The sequence below is a fragment of the Notechis scutatus genome, chromosome Z (genome assembly GCF_049901735.1).
Source record: "Notechis scutatus isolate UNSWTSFEM ecotype Mainland chromosome Z, rNotScu1.2, whole genome shotgun sequence".
NCBI lineage: Eukaryota > Metazoa > Chordata > Lepidosauria > Squamata > Elapidae > Notechis > Notechis scutatus.
In genome coordinates, this window is record NC_142025.1 from 4370421 (window position 1) to 4389502 (window position 19082).

At 41.3% G+C, this 19082-nt stretch overlaps 1 protein-coding gene across 3 annotated transcripts in view; it reads left to right on the forward strand.

Moving 5' to 3' along the window:
- CRHR2 (corticotropin releasing hormone receptor 2) overlaps positions 1 to 19082 on the forward strand; it is a 141490-nt gene that overhangs the window by 113064 nt on the left and 9344 nt on the right. For all 3 annotated transcript variants that reach the window (XM_087946981.1, XM_087946982.1, XM_026688759.2), the window contains 5 exons: positions 335 to 452; positions 1098 to 1251; positions 2804 to 2864; positions 6635 to 6707; positions 18152 to 18237. In XM_087946981.1, the coding sequence (XP_087803107.1) occupies positions 335 to 452; positions 1098 to 1251; positions 2804 to 2864; positions 6635 to 6707; positions 18152 to 18237 (492 nt within the window). The remainder of the gene's footprint in view (positions 1 to 334; positions 453 to 1097; positions 1252 to 2803; positions 2865 to 6634; positions 6708 to 18151; positions 18238 to 19082) is intronic.

Consider the following 19082-nt stretch of genomic DNA (forward strand, 5'->3'; position numbering starts at 1 on the left):
GGGTGCTCCAACACTGGAGGTTTTTAAGAATAGATTAGACAGCTATTTATCTGAAACGGTTTAGAGTTTCCTGCTTGAGCAGGAGGTTGGACAAGAAGACCTCCAAGGTCCCTTTCCAACTCGGTTATTCTATTAAGATGTCAAAATATCTTCTGTGAAATATTTATCAACTCCGGAGTAAAGATTGGGATCGAAGTGCCGCATCCATGCCCTCTGGAGTGAAGGAAAGGTAATTTTGCTGAGCAGGCCATATTTTTGATTGCACGCTTCAGAATTTCTTAGGGCATTCTCAGATGAATAAAACTGATCTAAATATATATATTTGCCGTTTTAGGAGTATCCGATGCCTCCGCAACATTATCCACTGGAACCTGATCACAACATTCATCCTGAGGAACATGATGTGGTTTGTGCTACAAACAATTGACCACAATATCCATGAGAGCAATGAGGTACTTCTTCCTCAAGAGACAGAATGACAGAAATTCAAGTAAAGGTCATCCTTGACTTACAACCATTCGTTTAGCAACCGGGTGTAAAATTGGGCGGAACTCACTTAACACAACCCCCTTGCCAGCCAATAAAAATTCTGGTCAAACTGTGGTCATAAAACAAGGATTACCTGTAGTGTTTGCCTTACGTTGCATTTTGTAAATCAGTCAAAGTCAAAGTGCAAAAGAAAACCGCAGACCATTATGTGAGTGCAAGTAGTCCTAAAACTTACAACAGTTTACTTAGTGACTGTTTGAACATTGAATAAAGTGACTTATGACCGCTTTTCTTACTTACGACCATTATAGTATCCCCAGGGTCACGTGATCAACATTCAAACACTTGCAACTGGCGGTTGCAGTGTCCCAGGTCATGTGATCTCCTTTTGCGACCTTCTGACAATTCACTTAACAACTATGTGATTAATTTTAACAACTGCAGTGATTCACTTAACAGTGTGGGGCAAAAAAAGATCGTAAAATGAGGCAAGACTCACTTAACGACAGAAATGTTGAGCTCAGTTGCAGCCACAAGTCAAGGGCTTCCTGTACAAACCTGGACACCGTGTGGCGCAAATAAACTAAAATATGCGTCTCTTCCAACAGCTTTGGTGTCGGTGCATCACAACCATCTTCAACTACTTCGTGGTGACCAATTTCTTCTGGATGTTTGTGGAAGGTTGCTACCTCCACACGGCCATTGTGATGACGTACTCAACAGACAAGCTGAGGAAATGGATTTTTCTCTTCATTGGGTGGTGTAAGCCATCTAAAAGCACAACCTACATTTGGGAGTTTCATTATTAGCCAGGCAACTCTCCTCAGTAATTTACAAAATTAAAGAGTAACAGGCCTGGTGGGGATCTTGGAGACCTTGTAGTCCAACCCCTGCTCAAGCAGGAAATCTTGTTTGATGAATCAGGGTAGCAACAAGGCAGAGAGAGGGGCTGGTTGTGCATTTGAGCTTTTGTCTTTACTGAGGTCAGGGGGTATCCCAAAAACTGTTGTGGTCTAGCAGTATCAGTGGAGGGAGGGAGGGAGGGAGGGAGGGAGGGAGGGAGGGAAGGAAGGAAGGAAGGAAGGAAGGAAGGAAGGAAGGAAGGAAGGAAGGAAACTATTATATTTTAGACAAACTATACCCCTGTTAGATCATTGTTTTAGAGATATTTCCTGGAAGGAAGGAAGGAAGGAAGGAAGGAAGGAAGGAAGGAAGGAAGGAAGGAAGGAAGGAAGGAAGGAAAGAAAGAAAGAAAGAAAGAAAGAAAGAAAGAAAGAAAGAAAGAAGGAAGGAAGGAAGGAAGGAAGGAAGGAAAGAAAGAAAGAAGAAAGAAAGAAAGAAAGAAAGAAAGAAAGAAAAGAAAGAAAGAAAGAAAGAAAGAAAGAAAGAAAGAAAGTATTATATTTTAGACAAACTATACCCCTGTGAGCATTGTTTCAGAGATATTTCCAGGAAGGAAGGAAGGAAGGAAGGAAGGAAGGAAGGAAGGAAGGAAGGAAGGAAGGAAGGAAGGAAGGAAGGAAGGAAGGAAGGAAGGAAGGAAGGAAGGAAGGAAGGAAGGAAGGAAGGAAGGAAGGAAGGAAGGAAGGAAGGAAGGAAAGAAAGAAAGAAAGAAAGAAAGAAAGAAAGAAAGAAAGAAAGAAAGAAAGAAAGAAAGAAAGAAACTATTATATTTTAGACAAACTATACCCCTGTGAGCATTGTTTCAGAGATATTTCCAGGAAGGAAGGAAGGAAGGAAGGAAGGAAGGAAGGAAAAAGGAAAGAAAGAAAGAAACTGCTGTATTATGTTTTAGACAAACTATACCCCTGTTAGATCATTGTTTCAGAGATATTTCCAGGAAGGAAGGAAGGAAGGAAGGAAGGAAGGAAGGAAGGAAGGAAGGAAGGAAGGAAGGAAGGAAGGAAGGAAGGAAAGAAAGAAAGAAACTATTATATTTTAGACCACCTATACCCATTAGGTCATTGTTTCAGAGATATTTCCAGGAAGGAAGGAAGGAAGGAAGGAAGGAAGGAAGGAAGGAAGGAAGGAAGGAAGGAAAATGGAATGTTTTCATGAGTGGGTGGATGGATAGACAGATGTGTACAGCAAAGCTTTTATAAATGGATCGATAGATTGAAGTAAATATCTAAAAGGGTGCATTTTTTAGGAGAACAAATCTTTGACGTAGCTCCTCTCTACTCCTTCAGACTTCTGAAAAGGTTCCATTGCAGTAGTGAACTTGTGGCAGCTCCTACACCTTTTCTCCCAAGCTTTGAAGGAGTCTCTTAGAACTTCCATTCTGTTTTTTTTCCCACCCCTTTTTTTCTTGTAGGTATTCCTTGCCCCATTATCATTGCCTGGGCTGTTTGCAAGCTTTATTATGAAAATGAGCAGTAAGTATAAAAATGACTCAGCCCGCTCCCTGTTTTTCTGCATGCAACAGGTTTTCACACTTTATGAAAAAAAATGTTCAGCAAAAATGAGCTTTGCATCAGGATAATGACCTGGGCCAGTGATGGCTAACCCTTTTGGTCTCATGTGCCAAAAACTGTGTGCGCGCTTGTGCACGTGCGCTTGCATGCCAGCACCCAGAAGGCAATGAGCGCAGCGCCCCCCCCCCCCACCCCATGCACATACCATCCCCCGCCCCGTTACCTGCACTGCACAGCTGATTTTTGGCCCATTTGAGGCCTTTTTCGGCCTACCAGAGGCTTGAGGGGAGCCTCTGCAGCCTTTGCAGGCCGAAAAATAGGCCCGTTTCATCACTTCCTGTATTTCCGGAAAACGGTCTCAAACAGGTCGAAAATCAGCCAGGAGGCCCACGCTTGCGCACTGAGGTAAGTTTGCCTGGGGCTTTACATGCCTGGAAAAATGCCTCTGCATGCCACCTGTGGCACAAATGCCATAGGTTCGCCATCACAGACCTAGGCCATTTTCAAAATTACTAATTTTGGTGTGGGGGGGAGGGAAACACTCTTGTGGTCTTAGAGGGCTTCATGGTTACTTCAAAATCCTGTGAGAAAGGTGGAAAAGAAAAAATATACAATGAATTCAAATCAAGCCAAGAATGCTTCATGTATTTATAGTTCTTAACTTATGACCAGAATTTTTGTTGCTAAGCAAGGCACTGTTAAGGAATAATAATAATTCCTTCTCCTTTTTTTTGCCATGGTTGTTAAGCAAATCACCAAAATTGTTATGTAAATCATGCAGTCAATAAATTAATTGACTTTGCCTATCATAAGCCAGCTGGGAAGGTCACAAATGGTAATCACGTGACCTGGGACGATGCAACTGTCATAATAAATATATGGCAATTGCCAACGCTTTGAGTTTTGATCAAGGAATGCAACAACAGTCATTAAGGGTGAAGAACAATTGCAAATCAGGTTTTCAGGGAGGGAGGAAGGAGAGGAGGAGGGGGAAGGGAGGAGGAGAAAGAGAAGAAGATGGAGAGAGTAGGAGGAGAAAGAAAAGATAAGATGGAGAAGATAAGAGGAGAATAAAGAGAAGACGGAGAAGATAGGAGGAGAAAGAGAAGCTAAGGGAAGAGGAGAAAGAGAAGAAGATGGAGAGAGTAGGAGGAGAAAGAAAAGATAAGATGGAGAAGATAAGAGGAGAATAAAGAGAAGACGGAGGAGATAGGAGGAGAAAGAGAAGCTAAGGGAAGAGGAGAAAGAGAAGAAGATGGAGAGAGTAGGGAGGAGAAAGAAAAGATAAGATGGAGAAGATAAGAGGAGAATAAAGAGAAGACGGAGAAGATAGGAGGAGAAAGAGAAGCTAAGGGAAGAGGAGAAAGAGAAGAAGATGGAGAGTAGGAGGAGAAAGAAAAGATAAGATGGAGAAGATAAGAGGAGAATAAAGAGAAGACGGAGGAGATAGGAGGAGAAAGAGAAGCTAAGGGAAGAGGAGAAAGAGAAGAAGATGGAGAGAGTAGGAGGAGAAAGAAAAGATAAGATGGAGAAGATAAGAGGAGAATAAAGAGAAGACGGAGAAGATAGGAGGAGAAAGAGAAGCTAAGATGGAGAAAATAGCAGAAAGAGAAGATAAGATGGAGAAGATAGGAGGAGGGGGAGAAAGAGAAGATGGAGAAGATAGGAGGAGAAAGAAGTTCAGATGGAGAAGGTAGGGAGGAGGAGGAGGGGGGGAAGAAAAGAAAGGAAGGAAGGAGAGAGAGATGAAGAAAAAGAGAAAGAAAAGAGAGAAATAAAACTCAGAGTTGGGCTCAAAATGAAGCTTCTTCCATGCAAGATATAATAAATTCTCCTTCATGAAATAAGGCATGTAGGGAGCCGAACACGGTACATGAACCTTCCATGCTGCCTCTTCAGAGTTTGCTCAGGATCAGAGAGAAAAAAATAATAATTGCCAGGGTGCCTTGGATTCTGTGAGGTGCTAATAAAGCCACAGTGGAGGAAGGAACAGAAGCAAAGTATATGGTGACTGGATTTGCCAAAAGAGGCCATCCATCAGTCTCATTTGCATAATTAAGCTGAAAAGCAAAACAAATCCCCAGCATAGCAAAGGCATAACTGAGAATCGTTCCTAAAGGAACACCACAACATTTCACATCTTTTATTTGATATATGGGATTTATACAAGTAGTAGTTCCCGATTTACTGCCACAGCCGAGCCGAAAATTTCTGTTGCTAAATCCATTCAGGTAGTTCGTAATGTTGTTAAGTGAGTTCACCCCCGTTTTATGACCTTTCTTGCCACCGTTGTTAAGTGAATCACTGCAGCTGTTAACTTGTGAAATGAATCTAGCTTCCCCGCTGACATGGCTGATCAGGAGATCACCAAAGAGGGCCATGTGGCCCTGGGACTCTGCAACCGTCATAAATACGAGTCAGTTGCCAAGTGCCCTGAATTTTGATCATGCGACCACGAGGATGCTGCAATGGTCATAAGTGCGAAAAATGGCCCTAAGTCACTTTTTTCAGTGCCGTTGTAACTTTGAATGGTCATTAAATGAATGGTTGTAAGTCGAGGACTGGCTGTAGTAGCTCATACATCCATACCAGGGGTGTGCTGCTACCGGTTCGCCCCGGTTTGAGTGAACCGGTAGCTAATGTTATCATTTTTAATAGCTGGTTTGGCGAACTGGTAAATCCAACCCTGGCTGGCCCCACCCACCCTGCCCCGCCCCTCTCAAGAGTCCCCATGCAGCCCATTTTGGGTTCTAGGTAAGTACAGGGTCCGCGCAAAAGCTCAAGGGAGAAAAATGGGCCCATATCCGGCCTCCAGAAGGCTTCCAGAGCCTGGGGAGGCCATTTTCGCCCTCCCGGAGGTTCGAGGAAAGCCTCCGGAGTCCGGGAGGCGAAACCACCCACCCCTGGGCCATGATGCAGGAGGCCAACTAGGCCACGCCCACCATAGCCACACCCACCCAGTAACCGGGCAGAGAACCAATTGCTAAAATTTTTGAAGCCCACCCCTGCATCCATGCACATATTGGATAGTTCGACAGTTTGGGCATTCAGGAACTGGCAAACATTTACCACCATTTGCAGTCACATGAACATGATTTATGATTTTGCCAAAAAAAAAACCCACCAATTTACTGCAAAAAATGGGTTCCCTTAACAATCATGGCTTTCGTTTGACGACCGACACAAAAAAAATGTTGTAAAATTGGGTCAGTCACAGGATGCCCGTTTAATAGCCAACTTGATTTAGTTCATAATTCCATGTTCAATTACGGTCCTAAGTTAAAGACTCTGTGTGTGTGTGTGTGTGTGTGTGTGTGTGTGTGTGTGTGTGTGTGTGTGTGTCCCTCATGTTCTTTTTTCTTAGGGTGAGCATGCAGCTTAATGCAGAGGATAATAAAAGAAGAAAGAAATAGCCAGTCAAATAAATTTGAAGCAGGAAATAAGAGAGAAGAAAAGACAAATGAATTAAATAGAATTTAAACGAAAGCATTCAGTATGTTTCTCCTGTGCTCCTTTCTGCGTTCACCAAGCATCCTTGCTGTCACCATGCTTATTCACTGCTTCCTATATTTTTCTCCTTTTCATCGTTTCATCAGCTCCATTCAACCAAAACCCTCTCAGGCTTCTCCCCTCTATCTCCATTCTTCCTCTCTTCTTTCATCAATTTGTTTTTCCTCTTCACTGTTTTTCATTCTCCCTATATCACCTTAATGCACGGTATCTATTTGCAGGTGCTGGTTTGGAAAAGAACCGGGGAAATATATAGATTACATCTATCAAGGACCAGTGATTCTTGTCCTGCTGGTAAGTCCTTTACTTCTGAGATTTTTATGAAGCTATGCAGAATTTATCCCACCTGAACTTTTTACTTGCTGACTGGGAATTCTGGGAGTTGAAGTCCATTTTCTATAGAAGTTTTGCTAAACCTTCCATACTGGTCTCTGGGATTCATTTTTAAAGCAACTGTCTCTCCTTTAAGCCAGTGAGTAAATAGAAAATTAATAGAAAATTAATAGAAATAGAAAATTCCATATCTTGGTGCAAGGGTCTTCAAGCTTGGCAAGTTTAAGATTTGTGGACTTCAACTCCCAGAATTCCTGAGCTAACATGACTGGAGAAAGAGGAATTCTGGGAGTTGAAGTCCAAGTCTTAAAGCTGTCAAGTTTGAAGACCCCCCTGTCTTGGTGTGATGCCCAAATTTAAGGAGCAAATTTTCCTGTCCTTTGGAAATGGGAAAACACATAGAAGCACATTTTTAATTGTTTTCTGTTATCCTTTTTACTGTTTGTGAGCCTCCCAGAGTCACCTTATCGGGAAATCGGTGCCATATAAATTAAATAAATATACAGAAATAATTGTAACAGAATAACAGAGTTGGAAGGGATCTTGGAGGTCTTCTAATCCAATTCTCTGCTGAAGCAGGAAACCCTATAACATTTCAGATAAATGGTCTCTTCTTAAAAACCTCCATTGACGGAGTACCCACAACTTCTGAAGGCAAACTATTCTCCTGGTTAATTCGTTCTCACTTTTAAGAAATTTCTCCTTAGTTCTAGGTTGCTTTTCTCCTTGATTAGTTTCCACTCCGTTGCTTCTTCTCCTCCCTTCAGGTGCTTTGGAGAATAGCTGGACTCCCTCTTCTTTGGGGGGCAGCCCCTCAGGTATTGGAAGACTGCTATCATGTCACCCCTGGTCTTTCTTTCCACTAAACATTAGACATGCCCAAATCCTGCAATTGTTCTTCATATGTTTTAGCCTCCTTACCCAAAAAAATTCACCTGGAAAATTCCAATGTCTCTTTGTCTCCCAAAGTTTCTTCAAGCTTGCTTCTTTGTTTGTGCAATGGACTGATTGGGGTTTTTCCCAACCCTATTTTTTCCTTGCTTAATATTTCATTTTTATTGCAAATGTTCTGTTACCGTGCCACGTTTTTATAGTCTGGGCCTTCTATTTATTTATTTATTTTTATTTATTTGATTTGCCAATTGTTTACAATATAATAAGTATAAGTGTATACATAGTTGTGAATACATGAAATGGGTACATATAAGAAAAATAAAAGAAGAATAAGAGAAACAATAGGACAGGGACGGTAGGCACGTTGGTGCGCTTATGCACGCCCCCTACAGACCTCTTAGGAAAGGGGTGAGGTCAATAGTAGACAGTCTAAGGTTAAAGTTTTTGGGGTTTGGGGAAGAAACTACAGAGTCGGGTAGAGTATTCCAGACATTGACCACTCTATTGCTGAAGTCGTATTTCCTGCAATCAAGTTTGGTGCGGTTAACTTTGAGTTTGTATCTATTGTGTGCTCTTGTGTTGTTATGGTTGAAGCTGAAGTATTCATTGACAGGTAGGACATTGCAATGTATGATTTTATATACCATGCTTAAATCAGACCGAAGGCAGGCGTAATTCAAGGTTTTCTAGTTCTAGAATTTCAAGTCTGGTGGCATAAGGTATTCTACAACGAGTAGAGGAGTGGAGAACTCTTCTTGTGAAATATTTCTGGACTTTCTCAATTGTGCTAATATCAGATACGTAATGTGGGTTCCAGACTGATGAACTGTATTCGAGTATTGGTCTAGCAAATGTTTTGTATGCTCTGGTTAGTAGTGTGATATTACCAGAGAAAAAGCTACGTAGGATTAGGTTAACAACTCTTAATGCCTTTTTGGCTATGTAGTTGCAGTGGGCTCTAGCACTTAGATCATTAGAGGTGAGTATTCCAAGGTCCTTTACAGAGCTTGGGTCATCAACAAGATCTTGACTTATTCAGCTTGTATTTTATTTTCTGATTTTTTTTTGCCAATATGTAAGACAGAGCATTTATTTGTTGAGATTTGAAGTTGCCATTTGTTTGACCATTCTGATACATAGTCAAGATCTTTTTGTAGGGTAGCAGTATTGTCTGTGGTAATGAACAGCTTTACATCATCAGCGAAAAGAACGCAATTGCTCTTAATATGATCACAGAGGTCATTTATGTAGAGTATGAAGAGAGTTGGTCCTAGAACACTGCCTTGGGGACACCACTATTGATAGGTACAGAATTTGATAGGACGCTCCCAATTTTGACCATTTGTTGTCTGTTTGACAGGAATGCTTCTATCCAGTTATTCAGTTGTCCAGAGATACCATAGGATTTTATTTTTAGGAGTAGTTTGTCGTGTACCACTGAATCAAAGGCTTTACAGAAGTCTATGTAGATTGCGTCTATTGCTTTGCCCTGGTCGAGTTGTGTCGTCCATATGTTTTGCAGTGTAAGAGTTGCAGATTACAGGATAGTTTTTTTCTGAAACCAAATTGTTTATTGGAGAGTAGGTTGTTTGTCTCTAAGTGGAGGATGATGGATTGGTTAATAATTGATTCCATGACTTTACAGGTGACGCAGCATAAGGAGATTGGTCTGTAATTTTCAACTAGGCTTGGGTCTCCCTTTTTGAAGATGGGGATGACTGTGGCTTGTGACCTTAGGTTAGGCAAGGAGCTGGTCCTGAAAGATTTTTCAAAGAGGTTTGGCTATGGCAGTGGATAGCTTTTTTAAGAAGTAGGCACATATTCCATCAGGTCCAATAGATAGAGATGGTTTTAGATTGCGTAGTGCTTTTTCAACATTGTCTTCTGTAAAATCGATATGTATTAGATCATTGTTGTTATCTGTGGTACGGCTAGGAAATACTGGGCATGATCCATTGCTGTTTACAAATACTGAGCTGAAGAATGTGTTAAAGATGTTGGCTTTAGTGGTGTCGTCGTTGCAGTCTTTACCATCAGGTCCTATCAAGGGTGGGATAGACCTTGAGTCTTTTAGTTTGTTGTTTACAAAATTGTAAAAGCACGGGTGGAATTGGTGCTTAGAAGGTTTTCCCTCTTGTTTAATGTGATAATTGATGCATTCGGTCTTTATCTGGTGGCATAAATTTTTGTATCGGCTTTTGAAATTGGTAGCGTGACCAGATTTGTTTTTCCGCCAGAGTGATCTCTTTTTGGATTGAAGTTTCCTTATTGTTATGGGTAATCTGCTTTTTTGTTTTGTTTTGGGAGTTGTTGTTGGTACATATAGTTTGATGACTCTTTTGACTTCAAGTAAAAATATGTTGTAATGGTCTTCAACAGTATTGCATCCAATGAATAGAGATTGCCAATCAAGGGATGAGAGGTCGTTGTCTATAAGATCATAGTTGCTAAATCAAATCACAAAGCCATTTTTCCCCCTCTCTCTGCTTTTGGAAGAAGATAAGCATTTCCTGGTGACATATCCAGGTCTGGATCATGGATCTTTAATTAACATGGTTGATTGAGATCAAGTGATGCCCGGGCTTAAACAAAGGGCCAGCAAACAAGCGCAAGAATAATTACATGAGATATTTTCCTCAAGGATGAATATTTGAGCAGATATGCCTCTCCTGTCTGTTAGCTGATCTCAAATAACCCTGTTAAAAGGTGTGAAGCAATCCATCTGTCTTTGCACTGTTTTCTTGTTGCTTTTTTTTTTTTTTAATTTCGGTGTATATTAAAACTGGCTGTCTGGGAGATTGGCTGCGAGCACAGGTCACTGCTTCCATGGACTGAGAATATTTAATTGGCATGTTAGTGAAATTTGGCAGGCCCAGTTAGAGGAAGAATAAGAGATAAAACCCAAAGCAGCAGGGGGAAAAAAAATCCCATTGGAGTGAAAGAACAGACCCAATTCCCTTTTGTCTCCTTTCCTTGTAAGAATCCTTTGCAAATCAGCCTGCAGACGAAATACTAGAAAAAAGCTGTTTGCAAATGAGGTGGCATCTGCCTGGCCCAGAGGTTGTGAGGCTTCACAGCTGTATGATGTGACTGCTTTGAAAATATGGGAAAGTTTTTCCCAATAAATCCCAGAATGTTCAGCTAGCAGATGAAAGGTGGGAAAAGGAATTGCAGAAGAAGGATGATAATTGAAAAGAAGGAGTAAGGGGTGACATGATAGCAGTATTCCAGTGTGAGGGTAGAAGTTCGTTCTCCGAGCTTCTGGGTTGATTTCCGAACATTTCCTTTTAGAGGGTCATTGAGGCCACTTGGAGGTTTATCTGTGTAAACCTCCAAGTGGCTTCAAGGACCCTTTAAAAGGGTGCAAATGACCAGCTCTCTGCAAGGAACATAAATCCTTCCATTCCCCAATTTCCTGTCAGAGCTAAAGAAGCTTCTTGCATAAGAAGCGAAAGGGTCTTCAAAGAAAAAACAAGAAATCCACTTGCCTCCTGAAAAAGCATCCTTGGAGACAGGTAGCCCTGAACTTACAACAATTCATTTAGTGACCGTTCGAAAATTACAATGGGATTGGAGAAAAAATAACTTAGGACCATTTTCCACATAGGACTTATTGCAATATCTCCATGGACATGTTATGAAAATACCTATGCTTGGATAACTGACCCATATTTATGATGGCCTCAATATCCCAGTGCCGTGTGATCAACTTTTGCAACCTTCCAACAAGCGAAGTCAATTGGGAAGCTCATTAACAACCGTAACTTAAGTGCAGTGATTTCACTTAAAAACTGTGGCAAGAAAGGTTGTAAAATGAAGAAAAACTCACTTTAAGAATTGTCTCGTTTAATAATAGAAATTTGGGGCTCACTTGTGGCTGTAAGTTGAGGATTCCCTGTGTTCTGATCTTTGTAGGTATAGAAAATCAAGAATATTTAACTTGGAAAATTAATAATATTTAAAACAGAAGGAGGCCTTCATTTATCTAGGCATATACTCAATACCTTTGGATATTTCAGCCTTCATGTCTCAAAACAATGGCACAGAAAGTTGCTAATGGAAGAACTCGATATGGTAGCTGTAAGGGGAATAACTTTCTTTTGACAGCACATAAATTATTCAAAGCCAAATAATCAAATCTGCTGGGTGGTTCACAAAGCTGGTGCACACAAGGATATCTCTGCACTAAAAGGAATCAGTTTAATTTTCTGAAATCTTTGCTACTAGTTTCTCACTCAATTACAAATATGTTCCTTTGGTTAGAAATCAGATGGATCTCTTGAGACCAATTTAAGGCTGGACTTTACTGGCTTAACGAAATACGTGGGAGGGAACTTTTGACCTAGTTAGTACCGATGGACCCAGTTACTCTGGAAGAATCTAATTATGTTTGATTTGGCTCAGTGCAGATTTACACCCCAATCTACATAGTAGGCTTAGACAAAATCTGGAATGAGGTCTACGAAAGAGCTGGAGGTCTATGGAGGTTCTACCAATGTCATTTTGTCCCAAAGATGTATTTTCCAATAAGCAACTGGACTTTCTTTGAAAATGTTGCATTTCTCATCCAAGAAGTTTTTTGGATGATGATCTTAAGATCTTAATATGGAAATGAATAGAGCTAATGACTTGCATCTCTGCTTGTGTATCTATCCTGATGAAACCAAATCATTCTCATACCAGGAATGTCTAAATATCGTTCATTATGCTGATAGTGAGTTTTCAAAATATTCTTTGTCAGGACCATGTATGTATTTACATGAACCATTTGCACATGTATTGTTCAATCACTCCATAGGTCATTCTTAGATTTTTTTAGCTAATGTCAACAGGCTAAAAACCAGGAGATGGTGAGTTCTAGTCCCACCTTAGCCATGACAGCTGGCTGGATAACTTTGGACCAATCACAGGAGACGGTGAGTTCTAGTTCTGCCATCTGCATGAAAAACCAGCTGGATGATCTTTGGCAAGGCCCCCTCTCTCGTCCCATCCCATCTCACAGGGTTGTTGTAAGGAAAATAGGAGAAGGAAGGCCCAAAGTTTATAATTTGTTACCTTGATTATTTATAAAAAATTATAAAGGAGGGATAATTTTTTTAATCTAAAAAAAAAGCTAACTAAAACCACTTAGGATAGTCACCATGAAGAACTGTTAGAGTAATCTTGCTAAGTTTTAAAAATAAGTTTCCCAATCTATTTATTTATTTATTTTTGTCAATTGCTTACAAGATAATAGGTATAAGTAAAAAAAAAACATAGTTATGAATACATGGATACATATAAGAAAAATAAAAAATATAAAAGAAACAATAGGACAGGGACGGTAGGCACGTATTGATGCGCTTATGCACGCCCCTTACAGACCTCTTAGGAAAGGGGTGAGGTCAATAGTAGACAGTGTAAGGTTAAAGTTTTTGGAGTTTGGGGAAGAAACCAGAGTTGGGTAGAGTATTCCCGACATTGACCACTCTGTTGCTGAAGTCATATTTCCTGCAATCAAGTTTGTTGCGATGAACCTTGAGTTTCTATCTATTGTTTGCTCTAGTGTTGTTATGGTTGAAGCTGAAGTATTCATTGACAGGTAGGACATTGCAATATATGATTTTATATACTATACTTAGATCGGACCGAAAGCAGCGTAGTTCTAGGTTTTCTAGGTCTAGAATTTCGAGTCTGGTGGCATAAGGTATTCTGCAACGAGTAGAGGAGTGGAGAACTCTTCTTGTGAAATATTTCTGGACTTTCTCAACTGTGTTAATATTAGATACGTAACATGGGTTCCAGACTGATGAGCTGTATTCGAGTATTGGTCTAGCAAATGTTTTGTATGCTCTAGTAATTAGTGTAATATTACCAGAGAAAAAGCTACGTAAGATTAGGTTAACAACTCTTAACGCCTTTTTGGCTATGTAGTTACAGTGGGCTCTAGCACTTAGATCATTAGAGACGAGTACTCCAAGATCCTTGACAGAGTTTGGATCATCAACAAGGTCTTGACTATTCAGCCTGTATTTTATTTTCTGATATTTTTTTTTGCCAATATGTAGGACAGAGCATTTATTTGTTGAGATTTGAAGTTGCCATTTGTTTGACCATTCTGATACATAGTCAAGGTCTTTTTGAAGGGTAGCAGTATTGTCTGTGGTGTTGAATAGCTTTACATCATCAACGAAGAGAACGCAGTTGCTCTTGATATGATCACAGAGGTCATTTATGTATAGTATGAAGAGAGTTGGTCCTAAAACACTGCCTTGGGGGACACCACTGTTGACAGGTACAGAATTTGATAGGACGCTCCCAATTTTGACCATTCGTTGTCTGTTTGACAGGAATGCTTCTATCCAGTTATGCAGGTGTCCAGAGATACCATAAGATTTTAGTTTTAGGAGTAGTTTGTCGTGTACCACTGAATCAAAGGCTTTACAGAAGTCTATGTAGATTGCGTCTATTGTTTCGCCCTGATCAAGTTGTATAGTCCATATGTTTTTGCAGTGTAAGAATTGCAGATTATAGGATAGTTTTTTTCTGAAACCAAATTGTTTATTAGAGAGTAGGTTTTTTGTCTCTAAGTGGAGGATAACGGATTGGTTAATAATTGATTCCATGACTTTACAGGTGACGCAGCATAAAGAGATTGGTCTGTAATTTTCAACTAGGCTTGGGTCTCCCTTTTTGAAGATGGGGATGACCGTGGCTTGTGACCATAGGTTAGGCAAGGAGCTGGTCCTGAAGGATTTTTCAAAGATTATGCTTAGAGGTTCGGCTATGGCAATGGATAGCTTTTTTAAGAAGTAGGCACATATTCCATCCGGTCCAATAGATCGAGATGGTTTTAGATTGCGCAGTGCTTTTTCAACATTGTCTTTTGTAAAATCGATATGTATTAGATCATTGTAGTTGTCTGTGGTACGGCTAGGAAATACTGGGCATGATGCATTGCTGTTTACAAATACTGAGCCAAAGAATGTGTTAAAGAGGTTTGCTTTGATGGTGTCGTCGTTGCAGTCTTTACCATTAGGTCCTATCAGGGGTGGGATGGACCTTGAGTCTTTTAGTTTGTTGTTTACAAAATTGTAGAAAGCGCAGGGGGAATTGGTGCGTAGAAGGTTTTCTTCTTGTTTAATGTGATAATTGGTGCATTCAGTCTTTATCTGGTGGCCTAAATTTTTGTATTGGCTTTTGTATAGTTTGAAAGAGAGACTAGCTCAAATAGCATCGCTGAACCTCACTCCAAGTGGAGAATCAGACCTATTTTGTGTTCCGTGCGAAATAATATTTTTCTGTATACTGCTCTCGTCTTTCACTCCCAGCAATTCCCTGGCTGGCTCTGAAGAGACGCGGGTTAATAACAGTACTTCAGCTCCCCACTAGTTCACAAAAGAGACTTTTGTAGCTGCCAGGTGCCTCTGTCTAGGAAGCCCTAAAGGCATCCTTCTAAAAGGATTTCTAAAATAGCTCTTTGAATGCAAAGAGTGAGCTCGGATATCTTTGCGGTCTTGATTTCCCCATCGATTCTCCTCTTGTGCTGAAGGACACCGCAAGGCCATCAGGAAATAAGCTTTTACTCGAAACTCACGACTTGCAACATTGGCCGATTATTCTTCCCCTAAATCAGCGGTCCCCAACTTCTCTGGCACCAGAAGCCAGTGTCAAGGAAGACCATTTTTACACGGGCCGGAGGGAAGGGATTGGTTTTGCACATGACCTACATCTTGTGTAGGTGTTGTGGTGCGCCGGTAGCAGGTGCAGATGGCAGAGGTCTCTGATAGCAAGGACTCAGACGAGGGGCCTGCGTGTGATGCAAGGATGGGGCCAGGATCATCTGAGAGTGGAGTGCTGCCTTCAGAGCTTGTGCAGTCTGGCAGCAATGATGAAGAGGCCCCCGAGGAGCCTATGCCCAGTGTGCGTGTGCGCAGGGCTGCTCAAAGGAAAGAGCAGCTGAAGGAGCAAGGGTGTCTCGGGAGTAAGGCTGGGAGGTGATTGCCCCTCCCATAAGGGATAAAAGCCAGCCCTTGGGGATGTGTTCTTTGCAGAAAGCAAAGAAGTTCTTTAGACTCAGAGTCCTCGTTGAAGCCCTGCTTACTCCGGTTTGCTTTTGAAACTTCTGTAGGTGGGTATTTAATCAGTAATTAGTCTTCTGTTCTTGGCAGCCTTTTGCAACCTTGAAATGGCTTGCTTTTGATATCGAACGATTAGGTTTAAATGTCTTTTGGCTGGGAATGCCCTGAATTCCCAGCACCGCATTAAAATAAGTTTGCTTTTATACACAGTTTGCATTTGTTTAATTCGAACAAGGCTTGAGTCAGAACAGTAGGTGACTTACGATCGTTCCTCACACCTATGACCTTAGCAATGACCCTGCAGTCCTGTGATTATGATCTGAGAATTTGGCAACTGTCACTCATTTAAGGACCATTTGTTTATGACATTCCACCATTCGTAATCTTCCCAGCCTGCTTCTGAAAAGCAAAGTCAAGGGGAAGTTGTTGTGGCTGACCAGCGGAGCTGGTGGCAGACTCAGACGACGAGGAGATTGGAGAGGAACTTGGGCCAGTCCTGGAGTCTGGGGAAGGCTCTGACAGAGGGTCTGCGTCAGAAACAGAGATAGGGCCAGGGCCATCCGACATTTCCCAGGACAACTTTTCTTGCCAAAATTGTTAAGTGAATCACTGTTGTTAAGTTAGTAACGTGGTTGTTAAGTGAATCTGGCTTCCCCATTGCTTGTCAGAAGGTCGCCACGCAGGATCACTTGACACACACACTCCAGGACGCTGCAACGGTCATAAATGTGAGTCAGTTGCCAAGCGTCTGAATTTTGATCACATGACCATGAGGCTGCTGCAGTGGTCATAATTATTGAGTCTGTCATCTGCACCTCTGTAACTGTCTGGTTTGGTTCTGCAACCCAACAGGACAGACACAGACTCCAGAGGGTAATTAGGACTGCAGAAAAAACAATGGCTACCCACCTGCCTTCCATCGAGGATCTGTATACGCACGAGTCAAAAAGAGGGCTGTGAAAATATCTACAGACCCCTCACATCCTGGACATAAACTGTTTCAACTCCTTCCCTCAAAACGATGCTATAGAGCACTGCACGCCAGAACTAGACACAGGAACAGTTTTTTCCCCGAAAGCCATCACTCAGCTAAACATATAATTCCCTCAACACTGTTCAACTATTTACAAAGTCTGCACTACTATTACTATTAATCTTCTCATCATTCCTTATCACCCATCCCCTCCCACTTGTGACTGTATGACTGTAACTTTGTCGCTTGTATCCTTACGATCTATATTGACTGTTTCCCAGTACGATTTGATTGTTTATTGTACCCCATGACTATCATTAAGTGTTGTACCTGATGATTCTTGACTCTTGACAAATGTATGTTTTCTTTTATGTACACTGAGAGCATATGCACCAAAGACAAATTCCTTTATTGGCCAAGTGTCCAATCACACTTGGCCAATAAAGAATTCTATAAGTGTGAAAAATGGTTTGAAATGTTACATATAGTTATATTATTGATTGTCAGCTGCCTAGAGTCGACTCCAGGTGATGTGGGTAGTATATAAGCTTCATAAATAAATAAAATAAGTAAAACAAATGAATATAGTTAGTCCTCTATGTACAACTGGTCACTTAGTGATTGTTCAGAGTTACCACTGATCTCCCCAGGGCTATTTCAAACCCACATTAGAAGTTGTGACTGTTGGTCGCATTCCCACATTCATGTGATCATGTTTGGCAATATTTTAACACCCCGCGGTCGCGTGTTCATGATTTACGATTTGCTTTTTGCAGAAATCAACATTTATTTCCAATTTCCAGCAATAGATGCCAGTTATGGGCAATTGATTTGCTTAATGAATGCTGCCTTCAATTAACTGCTGCCACAAAAAAACGAGTTATAAAATCAGGTGCAGTCACATGTAATATTCATTCTCCCTTCAGACTGCCGAAAAAAATCAGAAGGACCAGGCCTTGATTTTCTCAGCTACGAAAAGAAATCGTGAACCATGCATTGATCTGAAGGCGGAAAATGGTTTAATTTCGATTTGCTCGGGGAAAATTTAATTTCAGTCTCTCTCTCTCTTCTGTGAAGAGAGGCACAGAAAGTTTATCCAGTTGTCTTTATTCCCTACTGAACAGTGGTGGCATTCAATTTTTTTTTACTACCGGTTCTGTGGACATGGCTTGGTGGGGCGTGGCAGGGGAAGGATACTGCAAAATCCCCCTTCCCTCCCCACCCCACTAACCTGCTTTCCAGCTCCGTTCTCCTGCGCAGGGCAACCAAAGAAGATCCAGCCAATCAGCTGGGACTCAATGGGAGGCGGAGAAGAGATGGGGCGGGGCCAGTCAGAGGTGGGATTTGCCGGTTCTCCGAACTAATCAAAATTTCCGCTACCAGTTCTCCAGAACTGGTCAGAACCTCCTGAAGACCATGTTTGCTACTAAAGTTTGTTAATCTGGTTATCTCTTCTTTTTTTTTTTTCCTTTTCGCAGATAAATTTTGTGTTCCTGTTTAACATAGTTAGGATTCTAATGACGAAACTGAGAGCTTCAACCACATCGGAAACCATACAATACAGGTAAGTTCAGTATTAAAGGTGGACCTCGGCTTATGACGACAGTTGAGATCAGAACTTGCTAAGTTGCATCCAATTTCAGAACCTTTTTGTTGCAGTAGTCATTAAGCCAATCACCTCAGTTGTTAAGCAAATTTAGTTTCTCCCATTGAATTTTGCTTGCCAATAATGGTGATAACATGATCCCAGGCATTTAAATTTTGATCGTGTGACCATGGGGATGCCAGAATGGTCGTAGGTATGGAAAACAGTCGTAAGTCACTTTTTCAGTTCTGTTATGACTTCATACAGTCACTAAATGAATGCTTGTAAGTTGAAGAATACCTGTATGGTATGTTTTGGTTTCCACACTATAAGAAAGATGTTGAGACGAGTCTAGAATAGAGTGCAGAGAAGAGTAACAAAGATTATTAGGAGACTGGAGGCTAAAACATACAAAAAAACGATTGCTGGAATTGGGTATGTCTAGTTTAATGAAAAGAAGGACTAGAGGGATGACATGAGACAATCCTCCAATATTTGAGGGGCTCCTACAAAGACAAGGGAGTCAAACTATTCTCCAAATAGCAATGACGCTTAGACTTATATACCGCTTCACAGCACTTTTATAACTCTCTCAGCGGTTTTCAGAGTCAGCCTCTTGCCCCCAACAATCTGGGTCCTCATTTTATCCACCTTGGAAGGAAGGAAGGCTGAGTCAACCTTGAGCTGGGATGGATGGATGGATGGGAGGGAGGGAGGGAGGGAAGGAGGGAGGGAGGGAAGGAAGGAAGGAAGGAAGGAAGGAAGGAAGGAAGGAAGGAAGGAAGGAAGGAGGGAGGGAGGAGGGAGGGAGGGAGGGAGGGAGG